The sequence below is a fragment of the Schistosoma haematobium genome, chromosome 6 (genome assembly GCF_000699445.3).
Source record: "Schistosoma haematobium chromosome 6, whole genome shotgun sequence".
Taxonomy (NCBI): Eukaryota; Metazoa; Platyhelminthes; class Trematoda; order Strigeidida; family Schistosomatidae; genus Schistosoma; species Schistosoma haematobium.
In genome coordinates this window covers 24,776,089-24,802,182 of record NC_067201.1, presented here as the reverse complement: position 1 = coordinate 24,802,182, position 26,094 = coordinate 24,776,089, and the positions used below count along the sequence as shown (strand labels likewise).

The 26,094-nt window shown below is 37.3% G+C and overlaps 1 protein-coding gene across 1 annotated transcript; it reads right to left on the bottom strand.

The window, feature by feature from the left end:
* Nucleotides 1-5,256: 5,256 nt before the first annotated feature.
* Nucleotides 5,257-11,014, bottom strand: MS3_00000644 (uncharacterized protein). The gene is made up of 9 exons (XM_051208336.1): nucleotides 10,894-11,014; nucleotides 9,546-9,593; nucleotides 9,441-9,506; nucleotides 8,289-8,327; nucleotides 8,065-8,133; nucleotides 7,238-7,300; nucleotides 7,066-7,134; nucleotides 6,227-6,267; nucleotides 5,257-5,355 (listed from the first exon to the last, which is right to left on the bottom strand). The coding sequence occupies exons 3-8, from the start codon at nucleotides 9,478-9,480 to the stop codon at nucleotides 6,230-6,232; spliced, it is 318 nt and encodes a 105-aa protein (XP_051065866.1). The 5' UTR covers nucleotides 9,481-9,506; nucleotides 9,546-9,593; nucleotides 10,894-11,014; the 3' UTR covers nucleotides 5,257-5,355; nucleotides 6,227-6,229.
* Between the last annotated feature and the right edge of the window lie 15,080 nt (nucleotides 11,015-26,094).

Here is a 26,094-nt window from a genome sequence, read left to right as displayed (position 1 = left end):
CCCAAAGATATCTGTCCTTCAGTAGATACCTATGTAGAGACTAGATGTAGAACAGAATATGAAACTGTTTCTAGGGAGAAAGAGGTAGAGAAGATTGAGTTAGAGATTCGAGAGCTTCAACTTCGTAAGCGATTGTTGGAATTAAGACCGAAACCTTTAAACAAAGTGAGGAAATCGAGGAAGATTACTGCGTTACCTGGGTCTCGATCCGAAGATATAACTCCCATAACTACGGCAAGGCGCCGACTCACCAACTCAGATATGAGAGTCGGGATGAAGGGATTCAGGCCTAACATCGCCGACAGAGTAAACTATGACACTCAGCGACTGATGTACTTGATACACTATTGTGAACGTATAGCAAAAGATACTATAGAACACTGTGTTTTACTACCAGAAGAAGAAGGTTACACTAAAGCAATTAGTATTCTACACAAGCAGTTTGGCAGACCACATGATACCGTAGAAGCGTTTTTAATAGAATTATTAAACGGATCACCACTAATTCAGGACGATGTAGCGGGGCTGCAGAAACTAACTAAACTTATGACCAATTGTAAAATGGCCTTGTCACAGACGGGACGAAATGTCGACCTGAATTGTTCGACTAACATAAAACGAATAGTAAAACGACTGCCACGAACTACAAAGTTTAAATGGGTGGACGACGCAGATGATATCTTAAGAAGAGGGCTGGAGCCCAATTTCGATGATTTGTTACAATTCCTAGAAAAGAAAGTGTCAGTCGCTACGAACACTTATGGACTGTTAGCAAGTGGGAGCTACAAAGCTCAAACGACATAGAACAACCAGTCTGCCTTCATTAGGGCTAAGATTCATACCTTGTCGAGCAAAGGAAAAGTGCATTGCGTAATCTGTTCTGATGCCAACAAAGTCACATCTTGCCCACAGTTGCTAGCGGTAAGTCACAACGAAAGGCCAGAATTACTGAAGAAATTTAAGCTGTGCTTTAATTGTTCAAAGCTCAATCATCGAGCAACGGACTGTCGGCAACCCATGTTGTGTGAAGTCGAGGGATGTAAATGACGCCATCATAAAATTCTTCACATCACAGACCCTGACTCTAAACAAACACACCGAAACTCCATTTATTCTACTGGAACTTACCTGGGGTTCGTACCCGTCAGGTTACATGGGCCCATAGGACACGTAATTACATACACCTTGTTAGACAACGGTTCAGATTCGACCCTAATACTTAGTGATGTAGCGAATCAAGTTGAAATTTTGGGTACAACGACTCGATTGAAGATATCCTATGTAATCGGAGCGTTATCCCAGACTGCCGAACTTATCAGTTTCGAAATCGAATCCTTAGATAAATCTAACCGGATGAGGATTGAAAGTGCATACATTATCAATAACTTACTGTCTGTCTGTCTGTTTGTCATTCGTGGTAATAATGTCATCCTGATAGACGTATGGAATAAATGGTGGCATATATAAAAGGTGATGCACAAACTGCGTCCAACAATATTTTCTATAGCCTAGTTCAGAGTGATATTCACATGTTGGAATATAACAAGTTCATTTGTCTATGATGACTTTCCACTCATCATATGATACAACAGACTGTGAATGAAACATGGACGATTGCAGAAACCTGCTACGATGAAAGATGTATTGGCTAGAGACAGGGTTCACTTTCGTCAATTAAATGATAACTCGTATCGAATTCTTTGCACAACTATAAAACCAGATCAGTTGGAATGTTTATGTTCAAACACCTCATGGATTTGTATCACAAAGACCACTAGCAACGGTATGTCACTGTCCTTCAAACAATCTACTCAAATGTGACAATTTTCGATTATTTGAAGCTCCCTAAATCTACACATGTTTTCACTATACATGAGATGAAATTAAAAGTCCGTTTACAAATGAGAGATTTCCCATTATATGTCTACCATCACCTTGGCCTTTACCTACAATTGCTATTTTCATTATCATTTTGTAAACAAACAACTGCATCCATTCAAGTAATGGGATTTGTACTCTTGCTATCATGTTACTTTATTCACATTATTTCCCCCCCCCGACCCATTTCTCCGTCACACCAACCTGTTTATTGTTATTACTACTACATGAACAATGTGACGTATATTCCCATCCACGTATTCCATTCACTTTGGAATTCGTTGTTTATGTATCAGTGTTGTGCATATTTGTGTTTACAAACATTGAGTAGATGTTAAACAACACTGTGTTCTTCTCATAAACACCACATGGGTTAGTTGTATGATTGTTATTGTTCCCTAACCATGCTTGTTGCCTGTTCACACTTCATGTAGGGCAATTCACGTCAACATTTCCCATATACAAGAAATGCTTGGAAGTAAATTCTATGTCAATGTATATGTATGTCTATCGGTAATATCGAATTTACCCATCTCTGATAAAATATACTTTCGATATTCTCAAATTTTCTGATCTGATAATTGGTGTCATCATGGTGGAGAAGTACGCAATGAATTTGACGAGGTGTCGTGGTGGAAATATCCACAACAGTCAATTACTAACTAAATGCTCATGAACATAAAACCAGGTTGGATTCAGAACTGTTGACTGTTGACTACAATGTAATCAATCATACCTGAACATAGTTATTGATAGGGTTAATAAATGACAATCTCTTTTGTGCAATGAAAACCTCATTCACACTGTTGAAGCTGGTATTGTCACAGCAGCTTCACTGTTCGTTGATTTGCTGCTGTTGTCTTTAATTCACCAATTTTTCCATCTATGTCAAGATCCTGATTCGATACTACATACACATTTGTATTGTACTTATTTATGCCAGTCAACCCTCGTGAAGGAACATAGTCCGCCCACCAGCCTTCTCAACCCAAATTTTCCTGTGCAATCCTTTCAAGTTCTTCTCAGTTTCTACTTATCATTTTCATGCCTTCTTCTAATTCATGATGTTCTTCTGCCCTCCGCTCTTACGTTTCCCTTCAGGAATTTGGGTGAGCGCTTGTCTCATAATGCATTTTGGTGATTTCCATAGTGCATTTCCTATCCATATCCAGTGTCGTTTGTTAAATTCCCCCTTAGCTGGAATCCGGCACGTTCTCTCCTACAGTAGGTTGTTGCTGATGGTTTCTGATCAACGGATATTCATTATCGTGTGTAAACAACCGTTTATAAATACTTGTACCTTTTTGATGATGATCGTAGTAGTTCTCCAAGTTTCAGCTCCATACAGTAGGACTGTCTTGAGTTATATATATTTTTCAGTTGTAGGAATGCATCCTTTGCTTTACTAATCCTTGCATTTACGTCTGCATCGGATCCTCCTTGTTCATCGATGCTTCCCAGTTACGTTGAAGAAGTTTCCATAATCTTCTGTAAACAATATTAAATGCTTTCTCGTAGACAATGAAGGTGATGTGTAGTGATGAGTCCCATTCATTTGATTGTTCAACGATGATCCGTAATGTTGCTACTTGGTCTGTTCACGACCGATTATTGCGAAATTCGGTCTGTTGATCTCGGAGATGGACGCCTAGTGAATGTTTCATCCGGTTCAGCAACACCCTGTTAAAAACCTATCTTGTTACCGATAGTAGTACGATTTCTCTGTAGATTTCACATTTATTCAGATTACTTTCTGTGGTATCCTGATAAGATATCCTTATTTCCAGTCTATCCGCACTTGTTCTTCCGCCCAAATCTTCTGGATTAGAACGTGGAGCATGTTTGCAGTTACTTCAATATCTTACTTCAGTGCTTCAGATGGTATATTGGTAGGTCCCCCTGCTTTCCTACCCTTGATTTGTCTAATGTACGTCCTAATTTCTTCTATCGTTGGTGGAGTGACATCTTTAGGAAGTTCTGTAGGTGCTGCTTCGATATTCGGGGGACTCAATGGACCCGGCCCACTAAGAATTTCTTCAAAGTATTCTACCCATCTGTTCTTTTGTTCTTGAACCTCAGTGATTGGCCTGCCTTCTTTGTCCTTGACTGTTCTCTTTGGTTTACTATATTTCCACGCTAGCTTCTTTGTTATATCGTACGGTTGTTGCGGCTTGTTTCGATTTCTTTGCTAGCTATTCCATACATTTTTGGTTGACAGTTCTAATTCTATGTCAGCTTATTCCATTGTTCTACGGGACATTTTACTGATATAATCTCACTGGTTAACGGTGGTGTGATCCTGTGAGACCCATGTAGCTTTGTGTATGCCTGAGTTTAGGAATATTGTGCTACCTATAACCAGTTTGTTGAATGTACATAGATTTGTAAACCACTCCACTTTTTCATTTTTTTTCTCCTAGTTCATATCTTCCCAAAATATGTTCATCCACGATATTGTCCAATCCGAATTCGGCGTTAAGATCTCGCATCGGAAGTGTTAGGTACTTTTCTGGGCACTTCATCATGATTGATTACAGCCTCTCATAAAACTAATCTATGTTGTTATTGCTATCATTGGTGGGTGCATAAAATTGCATGACACTCATCGTAATCCCTTCATTTTTGTTTTGAAGGATGCTTTGATGATCTTAGGTCCATGAGGTTCTTATCCTATAAGTGCATGACATTCTTCGTTGGACAGCACCAGAGTAACTCCCTGAGTGTTTGGAGCATTTTTCTCTTTGTGGCCAGAGTACAGCAGCATCTCCAAATCTATCCCCTTCTATCCAGCTTGGGTTCAATGGGTTTCGCTGATTCCGAGTACCGCCATGTTGTATCTCCTCATTCCCGTTTCTGTTTGACTGGTCCTACACTTCACATTGTCCGGACGTACCTATGAAAATTATTGCTCTGGTTGGCGGAAGGGCATCGGCCTCATGACTTCTGAGGAATCTCGGCTCTCATCCTGAGGCGTAATAATTCTTTCTACAAATCCCATAGCAAAGTTTATTTTTGTGAATTCTGGTTTTTTAGCAAGATTTTTTTCTACGGAATGTGTTCGTCGACCCCATGCCAAACCCTCCTCCTTTACCCGGAGTTAGAGACGGCGGCAACACTAGAAAAGCTACAGGCGGTGTATATTAACATTGTGCTTCACTTGAAATGTTGCTGTATATCAAATATTTAATGCACTCCTGTCATCTACTTGAATTTTTTTACTGTTACGTTTTAAGGCCAATTTCTGATGAAAATCAGAAGATGAGTTCGAAGCTGTTTTGTCAACACCGAAATTCTTTTCCCTCTGTTCTACGGCGTAAATTCAAACATTCGAAGAAAATATGTTAAACATTACTGTTCTACAAAAGAAGTAATTCTCAATTTTTCCAGTGTAAACATTTTATTATTTTCGCAGTTACATAGATATGTGTACAGATCAACGATTGAGATCAACCAATTCTCGACAAGCTTGTTCATTTGCTGTAAAATAAAACAAAAAACCAATTACAATCATGTGGAGTTTCCACATTGAACTAATGCTGTTTACACAGATTCGATTGAAAATAGTAAAATTGTTTATCGTACATATATATGTTGGTGAATAGCATTCCTAAGAGTTTGTGTCTTTCATTCATGTTATGAATACTGCACTAGTGTTTCGAACATTAGGGAGTTGGTTCAGATGTAGCTGACGAGTATGAAATAGAACTACATGAACACCAGAGATGTCACTTCACTTGAGAATCAAAGACTATCTCCTTCGATACTGAATGGTTAGTACAGTTTTCCCTATACATCTAACAGTTGAATAAACGAAGCATAGAATATTGTCTTATCAATTTATAATCAACATATGGAAACATGAAAAGTCAGAGTAATTTTCTTTTAAGGATCAAGCATTGGAAATAATGAACATTTGTAGTTGTTTAATGCTATGCTCTGTACTAGTTGTGCCGCTCTCTATCACATGTTGTAAGATTATTCTTCAGGTAAGATTACATATTAGGTGTGTTGTGTGGTTAGATCTTCCAAGGACTAGTCGAGTAAGTCAACGGTGAACTGATCGATAATTGAAATACGGATTGAGGCATAAAGCACGTGGATATTCACTGACATCTCGGTACATGGTGAATTAGTGACGACAGGACAAAACAGCTTATCTAGTTATTTAAATACATTTCATAATCAAAATACTAAATTGGATTATCTGGTCATCAACAAATATCATATCAAATTGAAATATTTCATCTCATTTATGTGGTTGTGGTTTGTGTCTACGAGGTCAGTCTGCACTGTCATAATAGGTGATCTTGTTACGTCAATATGAATTTACTTTTATTCAAAATCTTACGTTTTATTCAAAAATGTTGGCCCAGCCAAATCTGAAGAGAACTGAAATCAAAATAATGAAACCAGCATTTTCATTTTTGTTCAGTGAAATTCACATCTGATATCATTATGCAAAAATGGTTTGAAGTAAAATGCAAGTCCACTGATTTTAGAGAACAATCCACATTAAATTCGAATGCTTTGATTCAATTTTAGTCAACGGTATCTTATAATGTAAATGATGATAGTACGGTTGAGTCTAACTCGATAATCGTTGAACTTGATTTCTTATATCTCAATGTTGAAATAAATCCCACAACATGTAACTAATAGCTCTTGCTTTGAACAGTCAAGTGACGTTCAACGAACTGATAAGTTTATGTAACTGAAACACCGATCCAACGGTTATGATATTAATAATAAAGGTTTTTCAATGGTTTGATATTTTTGTTTCCAGTTGATCAGTCAAAAACAACACGATATATGAAGACTGATTTTCCCCATCAGCCATCACTACTCATAATAATACATTGAGCAACTGAAAATCTTCAGTGATTTAGATACTAGATCATAGAATGTTTTAAAACTTGTAGGAAAAAGAAGTTTGAAATGGGAAATTGATGAAGTTTTTCTAGATTCGTAATGAATCGATCAAAGTTCATCATACCAGACGGGCCAATAAGTCATAATGTACACTGTATTTTGATGAAAGTGACTAACTAATCATCTGTGACATGACATAACAGCTCACATTGAACGAATCAAACAAAATGTTACGACGAACAACATGCGTTGCGTATCCACTCAAATCTCATCTGCACACACACACACTATTGAAATGCATCGACTTTATGTACTTACACAAATATTTACCGAATTCGTAATACATACGATATAAATTTTCAAATGTTTCATCAATCTTCTGGATAACTTTTATGAAAACAAACAACATGAAAATCAACAGATTATTTGACTACGGTGATAGTGAAATGAAGAAGAGAATCCCTTATTGGGAACAAACACATTGTCTTACCTTCAATATATTGTGGTGATAGGTTGATGTAGCACACTGAACCATTGCGACTATCTGCCTCTACTGTTCAATTAAGAAAAGTAAATAACTTGAAATACATGATCAACGACAAGATAAAATCATGTCAAACTGATGCTCGTTGAGTGAGGTACGCGAACTACATGTCATGTTGTGTTCACATGTTTGTACACGAGGTTACTTGAAGTATATTTGTGCAGTGGTATTTCTAAAGAAGCAGGTATTTCAATGATAAATACTGTACTTCAATATGGAAACAAAATGGTTGGAACTGTGTCTTTATCTTGTCTAATAAAAGGATAAACACAAGTTAGTATTTGGCAGCGTAATCGCTTGTAGTTTAAAGTCATCGGTATTATAGATGGTTAATTTGGTACTATGTAATAAGTGCGTGTATTTTCAACTCAGTTAGCAACCAGTTGTTTATTTCACTGTTTATCTCATATTTTTCACCTTCTCATTCAATAACTACTATACGTTTGTTACCAGAACATATTTCAACTTTACATGTTTCCATAATCATAACGATGGAAGTGCCACTTCACTGTCATCATTTCACTAAATATGTATGTGGCATTGCAATTATTCGTGTAAGTTGAAATGGAAGATATATGAAGTGATATCATCCGAACAGGTGAAAAATCCACCATACTTAATCCTTTATAAAAGCAACGGCAAGTTCGCTTCTCTATCGACATTCTAGTGTCAGTAACGAACAAACGAGCAAACGTCTTTAATGAGCATTCATGGACACAAAAATGTCGAGGAGTACAAGTGTGAGACAACATCTTGAGAAATATATCTCTTACTTTGATGATGCTTCTTTTGTTTTTCGAAACAGTCGATCAATTCAGTGAAGTTATAGCTGGTAACTAGGGCTGGTGAAGTAGACAAATTTGAAACATTCATCAAAATACTTAAAAGACCACTCTATTCAAAAGTGTAATTAACTGTCTGAAAGTATCACTATCTTATGTGTAGGTTGAATTGATCACAGATTATTGATGTAGAACGGACTGAAGAGAGAACTTACGACTTTTAAATTTGTTGACATGAATGGTTTCTATTATATCTGAAAGTGTATGAACATAGAACTTGATCTCATATCGATGCATTACGGTATTTCGAAATACACAAAAAAGATGCAGTCAGTACAAATAGAGTGATGAATGTCATAGAAGACAGCATCATTCACCGATATTATTCATCAGTTAATAGAATTCATTATTGGATATGTGATACAAAACCTGGTTGGACAGACGGAAATAACACCATGCTGCATTAGATAAAAATACGAATCTTCCACAGTAGTCAATATCAATCAATCAACATGACATCAGGAATCTATCGAAAACTTTGAGTAATTAGTCGGAATCAGTCTTTATTTACACAAATTATTTGACAGATTCACCAATTTCCTCATATACCACTCTGAGAAACTTAACAGCATCCACTTCTTGATTTCAGCAGCCATCAGAATCAGTCTGACGATGTCTGTCATCAATTGTGAGCAACCAATTTATCTTCATTACCTCTATCAACTTCACTTCCACAATCTAACACAGAACGCACTGATCTGCAAAATACTAAATGTCATAGACTTTTCTGCGATTCCTAAACCCTCCGAAATAATTAAATGGACAGTACGAATGAAAATATGCTTCACACCATTATTGTGTTATGTTTGTGATTAACGAAGTTGGTCAGAACGAATTCAAAGTGAAATATTTGCTTTAAATGAATTTTGTGAACTTTCATTGGTTCAAATATCCGTAATAGGAAATAGTATGAAGAGAGTATTGATAAACTTATCAAACTATTCATCTATCACGTTGAATTCAATAGGTATTGTCGATGGATGATGATGGAAATGGAATATCGAACCTGACCTCTATATAATACAATGAATATCTTCAATTAAAAAGAAGTCAACGTAATACACAAAAGAAGATGAATTTCATCAAACATGCACTCATGAATGCAGAAGTTTACTGTCAGAATTGAATACATTACAGGGCAAAATATATGAGTATAAAGTAACAACCGATAGAACAAAAGTTATTGCCTCATAAAAAATCCTGCAAAGCTGATCATCTGGGTCACGAAATAGTAGCCACCATATTATACTAAATTCACATAATTTTTAGTGAAACAAAAGATATATAGATTTTTGACAGTCACTTACCATTGAAGGTTCTTGCTCCTTGTTTCCTTTCATAAAACATGCGTCGACATTCGATAGCTGAATTTACTAATTTCATAGTTTAAATATTAGTATTTAATAACTTACCTTGATCAGACTGCACGCTGTGATTTTTCACATCCTCTTGGATTTCCTCTACGATCAAATGCATTTAAAAAAGACAACAGCAATACATCATAGTGCAGGAATATGAAGGGATTGTCGAGGTTCATGGTTTCAACTCGACGACTGGCTTCATTCAAACAATCGTTGAAAGCCATTGAGCAATGAACACCTGCCGTGCAAACTGATTTCTGACTATCAGTGATTTTCTATTTGTAAACGGTCAATAATACATAACTATACAAAACTGCATTATCCTAAACTTTGTTACATATTGTCTAAACAATGCCTACTTACATACCTTGTCCGAATAACCACTATATGAAATGATGTGGTTCGTTATTTATTTTGTTCTCTTCAACGTAAATCCATCTTAGCTTCATCATATAATTTCCCTACTCGAACCTGTTTTGTTTGCACTGCTATTGTTCAAATCATTTTTAGATCTCAGGCGTTTATTTTGCATTATTTGTGATAACAAAGTGGAGACTGGATCGCAAAACTATGAAGGCATCCTTCTCAACTCTAGTCGGGGAAAAGTGAATTGAAGAATACTTCCAAATGCAATGTCATCAACTCAGAATGATCCACTACAATCCCTTGCACAGATAATAGGTGTGATCGATAGTCGTTCGAACTGTTATAAGGGGACGAAGAATGGTAAGTTTTTACCTTTCAAGACTATTTTTAGAATTATTATCATTGTCGACATTTTCACTACACAATTAGTGGATATTTAATTGTTGCATTTCGACATTACACTTAATGTAAGCTGTCGATGGATCTTTTGATTATTTTCATGCGTCACTTGGTTGATTTGGAGACAACAGAGTATTGATCTGCTTTCTACCTTAGTCTTCTGAATGTTCAAATAGTTTGCTGCAGATCAAGAACCAATTCGTGACTGTGGTTCATCGGTCACTGAGTTAAGTCGTGAAATATATCATCGGTCCAACTGACGGCGTAGCACATGAAAATGACCCGAATACAACACAACACATACCGCGAGGGGGTACACGTGAAGAACAAGCAACTTTACATGTTCGTTGTGTTCATGAACATGTGAAATCAACAAATGTCCATAGTTCACAGTCGTACTTGTGAAGTTTTCTGGTTCACTAAACAGATATTGTAACTGGAAAACAAGTATTCATGGTAAGTACTCCATGTTTTGTAATTTTGACTCAATTAGTCACGATCTGAAATCGGGCAATATGTATTCAGTACACACTTCACAAACAGAAATATCAGTGAAATTCATTGGGTCATTTATAATGACGATTTGATAACACTCAGATTTAATAAATTTAAAATATTCAAATAATTGACGTACCTAATACCTTTACAAGATTACGTTCCGTCCTTGGGACATTCCTGTCAAACCATTTCAAATTACCTGTGAAAAATTTATAGAAAGGTTTGTCTTGGTTGAAAAACTTATCTTAGTTTATTACTGGAAAATCAAGTTGAGAAAACATTTACTTGATGGATTACAGTTACATACGATTATTCGAGATTCGGAAGTTGTACATGCAATCACTCAATTAATAACTTAAAATATGCAATGTGTTGGGTAACATAGATGCCTAAATATAGGTAATAACTACTTCCTACGAAAGAACGATAAACAGTCTTCAAATAGAACTGTCGTTGGTCATGGAAATGAAATCCTCGATGTCTAAAAGAACTAGGTCAGTACCTGTAAAACAATGTGATTTTGTTGGGGAGGTTAGACCCCCAGAACTCACTTGAAAAAGGACTTAATTTTGTAATTTTATTTAGAAAAATTGAATTTCTTTGTTTTCGAGCCAAAGGCGCTCTTGTCACCTTCATATCGTATTTACCACTGGGAAATATCTTAAATGTTATTGATCCGTTGCGTCGTTTAATATGCTATTTGTTCACTCTCCTCAAGGACGGTTTTATACTGTATATATACGTTTTGAATTGTTTGTTGTTATCGCTCATTTCTGGCTGTTTGCAGAATATACTTCCCCATTCCAAGCTTGGAATTCTCCCTCTAATTAGCGGGGCTGGGACACATCAAATAGCTAGCTTACTGGTCTTTGGTCACCGAGACTTGTTTCTCGTTCGCAGATTAAGTGAACTCGTGATAGCTTCAACCCTAGCAGATTTATGATCTTCAATCGAAAAGGATGAAAAAATAATATGATTTAGGTTACTAAACAATATTAAATCATAGATAAATGATTCAGTGCTTGAGGAAGATAAAGAAATGGTAACTTGCCTTCGTTATCTTTCATTGTTTTTTCAATTTTATCCATATCAATTTGTGAAGATTTCGCTTCTAGATATCAGAAAAATCCAAAATATCAAGTTCTTATTCACACAACAAGTAAACCACGATCATAAAAGCATATCCCTAGGAAGTCGGAAGATGTGATGTGTGTATCATTGTCATATAATTGAACGTATCAATTGTATATGCGTATGGAAGAACAACTAACTCTTGTTGCTGATGTGAGAAAACGTGACTTAAATGAAGTATGATCGCTTTGTCAGTTGAGGTTATAATTAAGGAATACCGTTAGAAGAATTATTGATTATTAGTTTACCTGTCATTACATTCCCGTAGTTATAATGCGGAGTCTTGATTAAAATAGCCAATCATGTCAGGGATGAGAGTTGTCATTCATTATCCTTGTTTCACGATTATATTACTCTTAAAATTACTGAACTTGTAGTTGAGAACAATCAAAATATCTGTCAGTGATCTATATGTATCTTACTTGTCATGAGACATAAATGGTTTATTTTACAACGTTGAGAGGACCTGACTGGCTATAAACGAATTCACAGTGCTACCTGCTGACTTCTATCCCGTTACCTCATGGAAGATTACAAGGCTAGTCATCTTGAAATCACATCTGTTGACATGCGATCACCAGTTATTTATAAGCAAATTATAACTGATAACAGACATCTTCAGAATATGAGTGTTACAGCGTAACTTGAGCACTGCCATTTCAATAATACATCTTTATACATTCATACTAGTTTGACAAACACTTCTCTTTAGTCTTATGGTGTCATTCTGTGTGGTTGGACTTTAATTGTCACTGACATACAAATTAGCCTATTTTAGTATAAAATAAGTGGGTATAATGAAACGTTGGCAAAGTCACAGCAAATAGCCAAGTTTAATCCGTAAAATGCTCGATGAATCGCTCTTTCAATGATCCGCGAATCGAACTGTTCATTTCATGATATCTGATACGGCCATGTTGACTGTTACAAGTTCATGAGATTACAAATTACTGTTTGATTATATCAAGGAAATTTGACTAAACAAACATAAATTAACGTCAGAAAACGAACAATGAAGATTCTAATATGAATGATCCAATTTCAAAAATGATCATAGTATTCATGTCAACCCCTGACATTTGCGTATTGAGTTCTATCTCCATTGACTGATTTTTATAGCGATACATTCACTGTGTCGTATGGTTGAGTAGTACAGTTATTCATTAGGATGCAACTAACTAATCGGATTTAAACATCGGCATTATTATACTTTCAATTTTCAATAAGTTTCTTAACATGAATTCATTACTCAATAAAATCATTGAAAACATTCCGTCTTCTTGCCACACGACCTGGTTTTTAGCAATTCAGAGGCATATACTGAATAACTCACCAACCACAAAGTACAAAGTTGATGTAGGGATTGGTTTCTACTACCTTAAACTATGAATGAAATTGATTTCACAAAACAAATGCGTTCTTCTTAGTTGATATTTTGTGAAATAAAGATCCTAAAAATGACTAGAATCGATGCTAATTTACAGGTATGATCACGGTAATAGGTCGTAGACATGTATTATTGGTATAGATCTAATTCATAAATCAACTTGTTTTAACGCTCATCACAATGTGTTAAATGATGGGGAGCATGAGATTCATACAAAATGAATAATTAGAGGTGATATTATTGTTAGTATAAACTGTTGCTTTATGGCGAAGTTTGTTATAGTTTATTTTGGCTCTTGTTAATTAAAAGGAGCTTTCTTACATTGAAATGGTATCAGTGGATAAATCTGAATTAAATTGAATGACAAGGATTCAAATGTTCATCTTCGTCATTCTGTTTCTACTTTGATAATGCTGAAACAGAACCACAATTCAAATAGCTTATCACTCGAGGTAGATTACAACAAATCTATGTCAATATAACAATCAGAACACTATGTTAACTATAACTAGTCAAGTATGGTTAAAGTCAATATTGGTGACATATTATGTCCTACGAATACTCGAATACACTCACCCATTTGTATGGTTATACACAGCAACAAAATGATGATGATACAGTTGTATGCCATAGAATGAAGTACGACTCTGATGTTTCTCCTAATGAAAAGGCAGCTATCACTGTCATTCTTTATATAGTGCATACAGAATAGAAAGGTATTCACCAATCACATTTTGATAAATACAGTAAAATATTTGAATAACGATGAATGGCGTTGATGATTTCGATAATCCATCTTCATAGTCGGTCGTTCCACACATAGAAAACACCCACACTCATATGGATCGGAAGTATTTCTTTGATCACATTAAATGATTGAAGTTTATCTTCTGTGATTTAGCTTCACTTAATGAATGATTGTTGACAAAGAAAACAATACCAGACTAGTTGTATCTTAGATGCGCTAATCCTGTCTGGTCAACACTGATATGCTCACAGTAGTGTACAAAAGTCTATAAAAAGATAATTAGACTGAAGAAATATTTCTTCTCAATTAGCTGCTCATTAAGGCTCTATGGAGATAGTTAGGTTTTACAAGTGAGTAGAAAGTCGATACCATTTAGATGATAGTGAGTCTAGTTAACATTTGAATAATTGAAATCATAACTGAAGTGAGGTTTCATAATCACCTAATTAGCACAACTAGTCACATATGAGATACAATGGGAATGGAAGTTACAGATGAACGATGTTGATGATGTTTTCTTTACCGGTGAGAATATTGATTAGTTTTCAGTAGAATTTGTGCAATAAAAGTAGACAATAAGGTAGAAGGTCTCGATGTCAAACTTGGATCTGATAGTTTCAAATAAATTGAATATTGGATGGAAAGTGAATGACCAAATTCGGTTTATTGTTTACTCTGAAGAGCAGGCCTACACTAAGTGACGAAACATCAAATACACCATTTTCTACTAAATGAGACATAGCGAAATCTACGTTTACTATTAGATATCAGAATTATCAAACAGGTTACACACAATTAGAAATCAAATCTAATATGTTAATAAAATAGAATTATGTATGATTTTAAAGAAGAAAACGATTTGAAATTATGACAGAATTTGTATGGAATCTCAGAGTAAATTCAACGGCTTTATATACTTTTTCACTTTGTGCGCATTAGGTTATGATTTTCAGTGTATGTAAGAGTTGGATTCGGGAGCCGTAGACTAAATTCTGTGATAATAATCTAACATACATGATATTGATCACAAACCAGTGACCAATCGATTTTCGAAATACCCTTGGTCATTTGATCTAAATTAAACTAATACTCAGTTTTAGAACCAACTCTACTGTTGATAACGAAAAGAGAATATATAATACATTTCTTGATTGAGATCATGGACCGATTAATGTTAGATCACCACTGGAAATCTTGAAGCACTGGACGGCCGTCTCGTTCTATTGAGGGACTCCTCGGCAGTGCTCACCCTCGACTACGCCCGCGGGATTCAAACCCAGAGCCTACACTCTCACGAGCAGACGCTTAACCTATTGGACTACTGAGCCGGCAACCATTGGTGTTAATGTCTAACATCAACCAATCCACGAAGTTGCGCGACCACCTTCCATTGTACTGAGGTAGACACCTGTTTCTACCCGACACGCATTAGCTCCACCGGTCACGGCTTCTCACCAGAACTCTGAGAGTTTTCTCACGAAGCTAGTCACTACTGAACACATGGTATTGTGGCTAACATCAATCGGTCCATGATCTCAATCAAAACCTTACCAACCTCCACAACATCGATTCATCATTTCGTTGAATAGAATAGTTATAAATTTGACATTTTGCTTTTCCATAGTGAAGTGGTGCTTAGTCCACGAGAACTTCCTAATCGCATTGTTTCTGTCAATATTTCCCACAGTCACGTAACTTCCAGTCAACCTCATTGTCTCCAATCAATCTGAAACACAATCAACCTATTCTGTTCTTATTAAATCTATTGTTATTAGTAGATGACAAGCATCGTTCGTAGATTCAGTGTACTGGTCGTTTCAATGAAATGTTAACTGTTGGATTTGGATTATGATTACTATTATTATTATTATTATTATTATTATTATTATTATTATTATTATTAGATGTAGTAGTAGTAGTAGTAGTAGTAGTAGTGGTAGTAGTAGTAGTGGTAGTAGTAGTAGTGGTAGTAGTAGTAGTGGTAGTAGTAGTAGTGGTAGTAGTAGTAGTAGTAGTAGTAGTAGTAGTAGTAGTAGTAGTTGTAGTGGTAGTAGAATTAGTATTCGTATTATTACTATTGGATCGAATGGTACATTTCAAGCATTTGATGTATGAATTGCAGATATAAGTTACATTCCCGACTCGTTCTTATTTCCAGCTCTATTGTTAACTCCACCTGAAGTCCGTCCGGGGGCTACTGCCGGTTCCAAGCCCGGATAGAGGGAGGAGGGTTGGTCACGGGGTTAGCGTCCCCATCCCGTAGAAAAATAACTCGCTAAAAAAAACGCTAACCAGAAAAAATTATTCAAATTTTTTAAACTCTGCCCCGGAAGTCAGAACGTCTTCATTTAGAAGAATTATGACGCCTCATCATGAAAGCCGAATTCCTTCGAAAGTTGCGAGGCCGATGCCACTTCTGACAACCAGAGCGACCATTTATTTAGGTACATGAAATGTTCGTACAATGTGGGACACCGGGAGAGCCTTCCAAATCGCTGCAGAAATGAAAAGATACAACCTAGAGGTGTTTGCGATCAGTGAAACACATTGGACACAAGTTGGACAATAACGACTAGCTTCAGGGAAGCTTCTGTTATACTCCAGCCATGAAGAAGAAAATGCTCCACATACACAAGGAGTTGCATTGATACTATCCGAACAAGCACAAAAGGCACTTATAGGATGGGAATCTCATGGACCAAAAATCATCTAAGCCTCCTTCAAAAGAGAGAAAGAGGGCATTTCAATGAACATCATTCAATGCTATGCGCCTACCAACGATTACAATGAAGACGCTAAATATCAATTCTACAATAGGCTGCAGTCAATCATCGAGAAGTGCCCAACAAAGGACCTGACCATTATGATGGGAGATTTCAATGCCAAGGTTGGAACGGATAACACTGGTTATGAAGACATCATGGGACGGCACGGACTGGGAGAAATGAACGAAAATGGTGAGAGATTTGCAAACCTATGTGTCTTCCATAAACTGGTCATAGGCGGTACCATATTTCCTAATAAACGCATACACAAAACCACATGGACTTCACCGGATCACTCTACACAAAACCAAATCGATCATATTTGCATCAACAAAAAGTTCAGGAGGACGATGGAAGACGTGAGAACCAAGAGAGGAGCTGATATAGCATCAGATCATCACTTGCTGATCGCCAAGATGAAATTGAAACTCAAGAAGCACTGGACAATGGGGCGGACAATATCACAAAAGTTCAATATGGCCTTTCTTCAGGATACTAACAAACTCAACAAATTCAAGATAGTCCTCAGCAATAAGTTCCAGGCCTTTCATGACCTTCTCAATAGCGAAGGAACTACTGTGGAGAGCAACTGGAAGGGGATCAAAGAGTCAATTACTTCAACATGTCATGAGGTCCTGGGTCACAAGAAGCACCATCACAAGGAATGGATCACTGTTGATACACTGGATAGGATTCAAGAAAGGATGAACAAGAAGGCAGCAATCAATACCAGTCGAACAAGAGCAGAAAAAGCCAAGGCACAAGCTAAATACACAGAGGTGAACAAACAAGTGAAGAGGAGCATCAGAACCGACAAACGTAAATATGTGGAAGATCTAGCAACGACGGCGGAAAAGGCTGCAAGAGAAGGAAACATGAGACAATTGTATGACATAACAAAGAAATTCTCTGGAAATCGCCGCAAACCAGAACGACCAGTGAAAAGCAAGGAAGGCGAGGTAATCACCAACATTGAAGAGCAACAAAACAGGTGGGTAGAACACTTCAATGAACTCTTGAATCGACCAGCTCCACTGAACCCACCCAACATCGAAGCAGCACCCACGGACCTCCGAATCAATGTTAGCCCACCAACAATTGAAGAAATCAGCATGGCCATCAGACAAATCAAGAGTGGCAAAGCAGCAGGATCAACTGCAAAGATACTCCACATTCTCCTCAATAAGATTTGGGATGAGGAACAAGTACCAAAAGACTGGAAAGAAGGACTCCTGATCAAAATACCGAAGAAAGGCAATCTCAGCAAGTGTGATAACTACAGTGGCATCACTCTTCTCTCAATACCGGGAAAAGTCATCAACAGGGTATTGTTAAACAGTATGAAGGGCTGTGTAGACGCCCAACTTCGTGACCAACAGGCAAGATTCCGTAAGGATAGATCGTGTGCAGACCAAATCGCAACTTTACGGATCATTGCGGAACAATCAATTGAATGGAATTCATCACTCTACATCAACTTCATTGACTACGAAAAGGCATTTGATAGCGTGGACAGAACAACACTATGGAAACTTCTTCGACACTACGGCGTGCCTCAGAAGATAGTCAATATCATACAGAACTCATATGATGGATTACACTGCAAAATCGTGCATGGAGGACAGTTGACAAAGTCGTTAGAAGTGAAGACCGGTGTTAGGCAAGGCTGCTTACCCTCACCCTTTCTCTTTCTCCTGGTGATCGACTGGATCATGTAGACGTCAACATCTGAAGGGAAGCATGGGATACAATGGACATCTAGGATGCAGTTGGACGATCTAGACTTCGCAGATGATCTGGCCCTTCTATCCCACAATGTACAATGCTGAATGATGCCAACTAGCACAGAACCAACATGGATGAGCATCTCCTTCTGACTATCCCAACCACATAATATATCATACTCAACATTGTATAATAATAATAATAATAATAATACAAGATTGAGTGTAATTCGGTCTTGCCAAACCTCGTTGGTGTTCACGCTAGATTGCTTACAGATTATTTACAGAGGCTAGCTTTCGTTTGTAACTGTCGAAGTCGTCCATGATTTGAAAGAAACAATAAATGACGAATGATGCAATACACGCAATCAGAAAATGTGAATACTCACACTTACCGATGAGGTAAAGCATTTTCAGGTTGATTGTTTGCTTTACTTCTGTAGTATAATACACCTACAGATAGGAAATCAAGCACTAAACATAGTTCAAACGGAGAAGGAATTTGTGGTGGTCGATATTCAATATAATCCTTAAAATTCGTATGCAGTTAGTCTTGATAACCGTCACGAAGTGTTGATTACGTTTATTATGGGACCACACAGAGATATCCCAAATTACAGATGCGTTAAGCTAACGTGAAAGAGTTGTACCGAAAAGCCAGCAGGCAAGCGAGCGAGTTAGTCAGCGAATACGAGTACGAGTAAGCGAGTACAGATAAGAGAGAGAGAGAGAGAGAGAGAGAGAGAGAGAGAGAGAGAGAGAGAGAGAGAGAGAGAGAGAGAGAGCAATGAACATGAATAGCATCCACATATATATACATAGTGAAATGAATGAATCATCGAATCACTTAAGCGGTTAATAGTAAGGCTAGCAGCGTGAATAAATTCGTATGCAGTAAGCAATGCTCAAGCATACATGTTCATACATTCGCAACGACAATAAACATACAATGATATAGATAAGTTGTTGTTGTTGTTGTTGTTGTTGTTGTTGTACGGATGACTCAGTTCGTTATTAAGTTAACAAAATGACTTCATCGAATTAAATGTGAACAAACTCAATTGCACGTGAGTTGCCAAAGAAAATCATGGTTTTCAGAAGTGCAAAGATGTAAAACAATGAAGCTTGATCTATGTGATTAGGATCAGCAAATCATCTTTCATAGGTCAAATGCAGTCCACGTTGAGTGTAACTCTGAAACAACGAATTATCCAACTGTATACTTCACTGAAGTTCAATAGTTTACTCATCAAACTAGCTGGAATCTATAACAGAAATCATGTCTCCCAACGTCATAACACGCACACACATCGATCTGAGATTAAGTTGTCAATGAACATTTGAGCACATGCACTGGAATGAAGTCAACTAGTAATTTCAAAAGACACCAATGTTATGCATTGAATGCTAAACATATTCATTATGTCATTAGACAAGTTAAAACATACTACATACTTCATTGAATTATTCACTGATTTCTACATTGATTCTATATTCAACTTTCAAATGTAACTCCTCATGTATTTATTCCACTGATTCATGTTCACCGACGTGTTGAATAACGAGAACACGTGAACTGGAAGAAGCCTTCAACCAAGTGAAATTGAATGAAATGCAACCAATTATTTGAGTGGAACAATTTGTTCCAAGTTCATTCGACTTCGTCTCAATCATAATTGTTCTGCATCTCGGTATACTTCTGAATGATTCAAACCTTCATTTCCGTTGATATTATGTGTATGAGACTAGTCATGTGGTGACATTGTTGATATTTCCAATGGATATGTGTTCTGTTGAGTTCGTTGTGTTCCTCACATTTCTCCTAATCGACTGGAGTTTTGTGTATTATTTACACTACTTATCAGTATTGAGTAGTCCGTCACATTAGGCAAAACATTCTTGTTCTCGAATGCACACATACTGATAACTGTGTTGTTATGGAATATTTTCCAGCACATCCTTACACTGAACACATTCAATCTATTCATGGATGCAATCATGTCATTTCAATCATGCCACGTAATAGATATTTCCGATTGTAGTGTGCAAGTTGAACGTTCGTTTAGATGTAAGGAATTCCATATCTTGGTGTTCTTCCTTCTCATTTTCACATTGTCTATCACACTAACTTCCACATAACTATTTGTCGTCACATATCTCATCGTATGTTGTTACACAAATACGTATCAGTGTGACGATGGATTCTTCTCTCAATATACAGGAACCTGACAAATATCTCATTTGTTTTGTTTGCCTTTGCAAATGACGCATTCGTGCACTTCTGTTAATAATTCACTTCGTGAAATCCGTTCATGATGCAATTTGGTGTCTCTGTTAGTCAGTCACCTCAAACACATGATATCATGATATCATTAGTGTATCATTCAAATGTTGCATTGAAGACAGTGCGAGTATTGACAATCAATACTGTAGGATCTGCAAATAATTATTGAAGGAATAATTCGATTCATATTGAAACAAGTGAACAGCATTGAAACCAATGAAATTGGTCAATAGACGATATTCAATTTCTAGACGAAATGCCTCAATCGTTAGCAACCATAAGAGGTTGTGCAGTTCGAAATGCACACTCATGATTCACGGGCTTCACATGCCATATGGAGTTTGGCAAGTAAGTGATATGAAATGAGATATTTTTATAATCTCTTATCAACAACCACCTGATCACAGTAGATCCAAGTAATCGTTGTTAACAGTTAGAGAATAAATATAAGTAGTGATTCAGGCAAAATAGTGAAAGTGTACAGTTGCATTCCGTGATGAGAATGTGGAAATAATGAGGCAATGCTGGACACGAGAACGTAACGAACACGGTTACGAAACCTAATCGCATAGGGTAAATGATTGTGAGACCATGTTGCTGTTTGAATTTCACAGGTTGTTATTGTAAATAAACAATGAGTTTAACACCGATAAATAAACATTGAATTATAATGTGAATGGAATGAGATGATGGGAACAAATGCCTTATTGACTACAATAACAATAAACATGTTGATATAAGGGAAGGACGTGTGAAACACAATATGACGAAAGCAGATGTCGAATGAGTAAATTGTTCAATGGGAAGAAGTAAATATTTGGGTGAAGGCGTTCACCAAACAACAACAACAACAACAAAAACAATGAAAATAGAATTGATAATAAGAATAATAACAATAAAAGATTAGGGTCAAGATGGATTTGAATATGGGAAATAATTCATTTGTAAACAGAGTTTTAACACCATTTGATGGATATCTGAATGATCATTTGTGTGAGTGGGTTGCTACTGATGACATTTGAAGATATTTGTGAACTGCTCACACAACCGTGTGGATATTGTGACAGCGTCAAAATGAGAAGCTCATTTCCAACTAATCTCATTTGATTTTGGCATCAACAGTGTTAATCAATCGACTTCATTATATTTGTAGTAAGATTCATCAATGTGTAGTGTTGTCTTGACACTTCCATTGATGTTGCATAGATGATCTCAATAAATCAAACGGAAACAAATGCAAATATTCCATGATGAAATGTAGCTATTATGTTCACCTATGCTACTTGACAGTCAGTAGGATGATCCTTCCACATCATACACATGCAATTAATGGTGTTTGTTGATCAGGATGAAATTGTAAGCACGAATGATAGACGGTAGATTTGAACTTTTCTCACCAACAAGAGAATAGTTGAATTGGAATCGATGTCTGCATTTCGCAACCAATCTATGTAGTATGGATAATGGTTGTATTCACAAGGTAATTGAGTAAGATATGAATGTTTATTGTGTTTGTTAGCTTTATCGTGAATGTGTTTCAGAAGAAAGCTTCCTTATACATGAACTATGTGATGTGCAGTGATAAGGCCAACGGATGTTCGAATAGGTCACTTGCTTACTTACTTACGCCTGTTATTCCTCGTGAAGGAGCACAGGCCGCTCACCAGTTTTCTCCATCCAACACTTGCCTGGGAAATCCTTTCCAGCTCTTTACAGTTGTTATTCATCCTTTTCATATCCGCTTCTATTTCAGGACGTAATGTTTTCTTTGGCCTTCCTCTTATCCGCTTTCCTTCAAAATTTTAAGCTAGGGCTTACCTCGTGATGCAGTTTGATGATTTGCGTAATATATGTCCTATCCATTGCCATCGTCTTTTCCTAATTTCCTCTCCAGGTGGAAGCTGGTTTTTTTCTCTTCCACAGAAGGCAGTTGCTGATGGTATCCGGCCAATGGATGTTGAGTATCTTGCGTAGACAGCTATTTATGAATACTTGTACCTTGTTGATGGTGGTTTTTGTAGTTCTTCAAGTTTCAGCTCCATACAGTAGAACTGCCATGACGTTGATATTGAAGATTCTGACTTTGATATTGGTTGACAGACAGTTGTTTTGAGTTCCATATGTTCTCCAATTGAAGGAATGCGGCCCTTGCTTTGCCAATTCTCGCCTTTACGTCTGCATCTGAACCTCCTAGTTCATCGATCATGCTTCCCAGGTATGTGAACGATTCTACATGTTCCAGAGTTTCGCCATCAACAGTGATTGTATTGCTGTTCTCCGTGTTGTATTTGAGGACCTTGGTTTTCCTCTTGTGTATGTTGAGGCCTTCTGATGCAAAGACTGCTGCCAAACTGGCTGTCATTATCTGCATTCGTTCGTGTGCATGCGATAGGAGGGCTAGTTCATCTGCGAAGTCCAAATCGTGTAATTGGTTCTGAGCTGTCCATTGTATGCCGTGTTTTCGCTCAGATGTCGAGGTCTGCATAATCCAGTCGACCAACAGAAGAAAGAGGAAGGCAGAGATAAGACAGTCTTGTCTGACTCCTGTCTTTACTTGGAATGCATCTGTCAGCTGTCCTCTATGCACGACTTTGCATTGTGGTTCGTTGTATGAGTTCTGGATAATACTGACAATCCTCTCAGGAACTCCGTAGTGTCGAAGGAGTTTCCATAACGTCCTCGTATCTACACTGTCAAATGCCTTTTCATAATCAATGAAGTTGATGTATAGTGATGAGTTCCACTCAACTGATTGTTCGACGATGATCCGTAGTGTCTCAGTTCGGTCTGTGCACGATCGATCCTTACGGAATCCAGCTTAGTGATCTCGAAGTTGGGCGTCTACTGCATCTGTGTGTGCTCCTTCGATGTCCAGTGGATTCATTGGAGCTGGCCTATTCAGGAGTTCCTCGAAGTATTCTACCCATCTGTTCCGCTGTTGTTGAATTTCAGTGATTGGCCTGCCTTCTTTGTCTTTGACCGGTCTCTCTGGTTTACTATATTTCCCTGCTAGTTTCTTCGTTGTATCGTCAAGCTGTTTCATATTTACTTCTCTTGCAGTTTGTTCCGCCGTCGTTGCTAGTTCTTCTACGTATTTCTGCTTATCTACGCCAATGCTCTTCTTCACTAGCTTGTTTGCCTCTATGTATTCAGCTTGTGTTTGGACATTCTCTGCTCGTGTTCGGCTGTTGTTAATTGTTGTCTTCTTGTTCTTCCTTTCTTTGATCTTGTCTAGTGTTTCTATAGAGATCCATTCCTTATGATGGTGTTTCTTTAGGCCCAGAACCTATTAACACGTTGAAGTTAATGCTTCCACGATACCTTTCCAGTTGTCCTCCATAGTAGATTCTTCTTCCTTCAGTAGATCCTGTAAGGCTTGGAACCTGTTGTTGAGAGGTATCTTGAATTCATTCAGTTTGTCAGCATCTCGAAGGAAGGCTGTATTGAACTTTTGTAGTGCTGTTTGTCCACTTGTCCAGTTCGTTTTTAGCTTCAGTTTTAAATTGGCCACAACTAGGTGGTGATCTGAAGCTACGTCAGCACCTCGCCTGGTTCTCACATCTTCCATTATCCTTCGGAATTTTTTGTTGGTGCAAATATGATCTATCTGGTTCTCTGTGGTGTGGTCCGGTGAGATCCATGTAGCCTTGTGTATACGCTTGTGTGGAAATATTGTTCCGCCTATGACCAATTTGTTGAATGCACACACATTTGCAAATCTTTCTCCATTTTCGGTTCTCTCTCCCAGTCCATGACGTCCCATAATATCTTCATATCCGTTGTTGTCTATTCCGACTTTGACATTTAGATATTCCATTAGAATGGTGAGGTCTTTTCTTGGGCACTTCGGTAGGATTGATTGCAGCCGCTCGTAGAATTGATCTTTAATGTCGTCGTTGCTATCATTGGTGGGTGCATAACATTGGATAATATTCATTAAGATCCCCTCCTTCTTTGTTTTGAATGATGCTTTGATGATTCTGGATCCGTGAGATTCCCATCCTACAAGTGCATTTCGTGCTACTTTGGACAGCAGTAGAGCGACTCCCTGAGTGTGTGGAGCATTGTCCTCTTCGTGACAGGAGTATAGCAGCATCTCTCCCGTAGCTAGCCTTTTCTGTCCAGCTTGGGTCCAGTAAGCGTTTTTTTAGCGAGTTAGTTTTCTACGGGATGGGGACGCTAACCCCATGCCCAATCCTCCTCCTTTACCCGGGCTTGGGACTGGCAGTAACTCTAGAACAGCTACAGGCGGAGTTCGAATAGGTCACACTGTACAGATACGATGACTAATATTTAAATCTCGACTGGGGCTCTGATGATGGCGATGAGAATGATTTTGCTTATTTTCACATATTTCTTATATCACACAACACTCTTGATATATTTGTGAGTAAAAATCTTTGACGATTATACTTTTTACTTGTATTTATTTTTTCCAAATATTGGCTGGCGTCCTTCAAATTTCCCAGATAATTCTTCTGTACAGTACCAATAGGGGACGCTGTTCTCAACTTCTGTAAGCGCTAGCCAATTTAATTCAGTCGCTTCTCCATATATTGATAACCTTTCAAATATAGTCTTCAAATTTCCTCGCTTCTGACTTTTGATTTCACTGGGTGGGCACAATCCAATCATAGATGTTGTTACTGGTTAAATTGGTGTCAAACTACGTATAGCTGTGACATTTTCAAAGTCGAGACACAATATATAATACAACAAACTGTAAATGAAGCGATGATGGTGGCAGAATCATACTATGATAAAAGACGTATTAGTTGTAGATATTATTCGCTTTCACCAACTAAACGATAACTCGTCTGGAACTGTTTCCACAATTATAAATCGAGATCAGTGAGAAACTTTATCTTCAAACACGTTGAAGATTTCTCAGATATACGTAGTTTGACAACACTTTAAATAGTAACACTCAGTGAAATCAAAATTCAGAAGCAAGGAGTTTCGAAGACTATATTTGATAGGTTATCAATATATGGAGAAGCGACTGATTTAAACTGGCTAGCGGTTACATGAGAAGTTTACCACGGTGAATCAGATGCATGACCGAGCGCCATCAGCTAGATTTCAGAGTTCGTTTAACCGAATGTGGTCAACATCCAATGTTGAAGACTTACAGAGCTATGGATTTTGAGGATTTATTTACCGCTACAAGCTTATTCACTTCTGTTACATAGACAACTAACAACCGTATTTCAATGTTATTCTCAGGATCTATTCACTTTTGACAATATCTGATTATTTGAAGATCTTGAAGACAAATGACGATTAGACTATACATGA

Excerpts from the sequence above, each read along its gene's own strand:
- MS3_00000644 (XM_051208336.1), bottom strand. The coding sequence starts at position 9,480 with ATGTTTTATGAAAGGAAACAAGGAGCAAGAACCTTCAATG. Across the intron at positions 8,328-9,440 it reads AGGAGCAAGAACCTTCAATG|ATATAATAGAAACCATTCAT; the intron begins GTAAGTGACTGT and ends ATACACTTTCAG. Across the intron at positions 6,268-7,065 it reads CGAATTCGGTAAATATTTGT|TTCTCTTCAGATTTGGCTGG; the intron begins GTAAGTACATAA and ends TTTTGATTTCAG.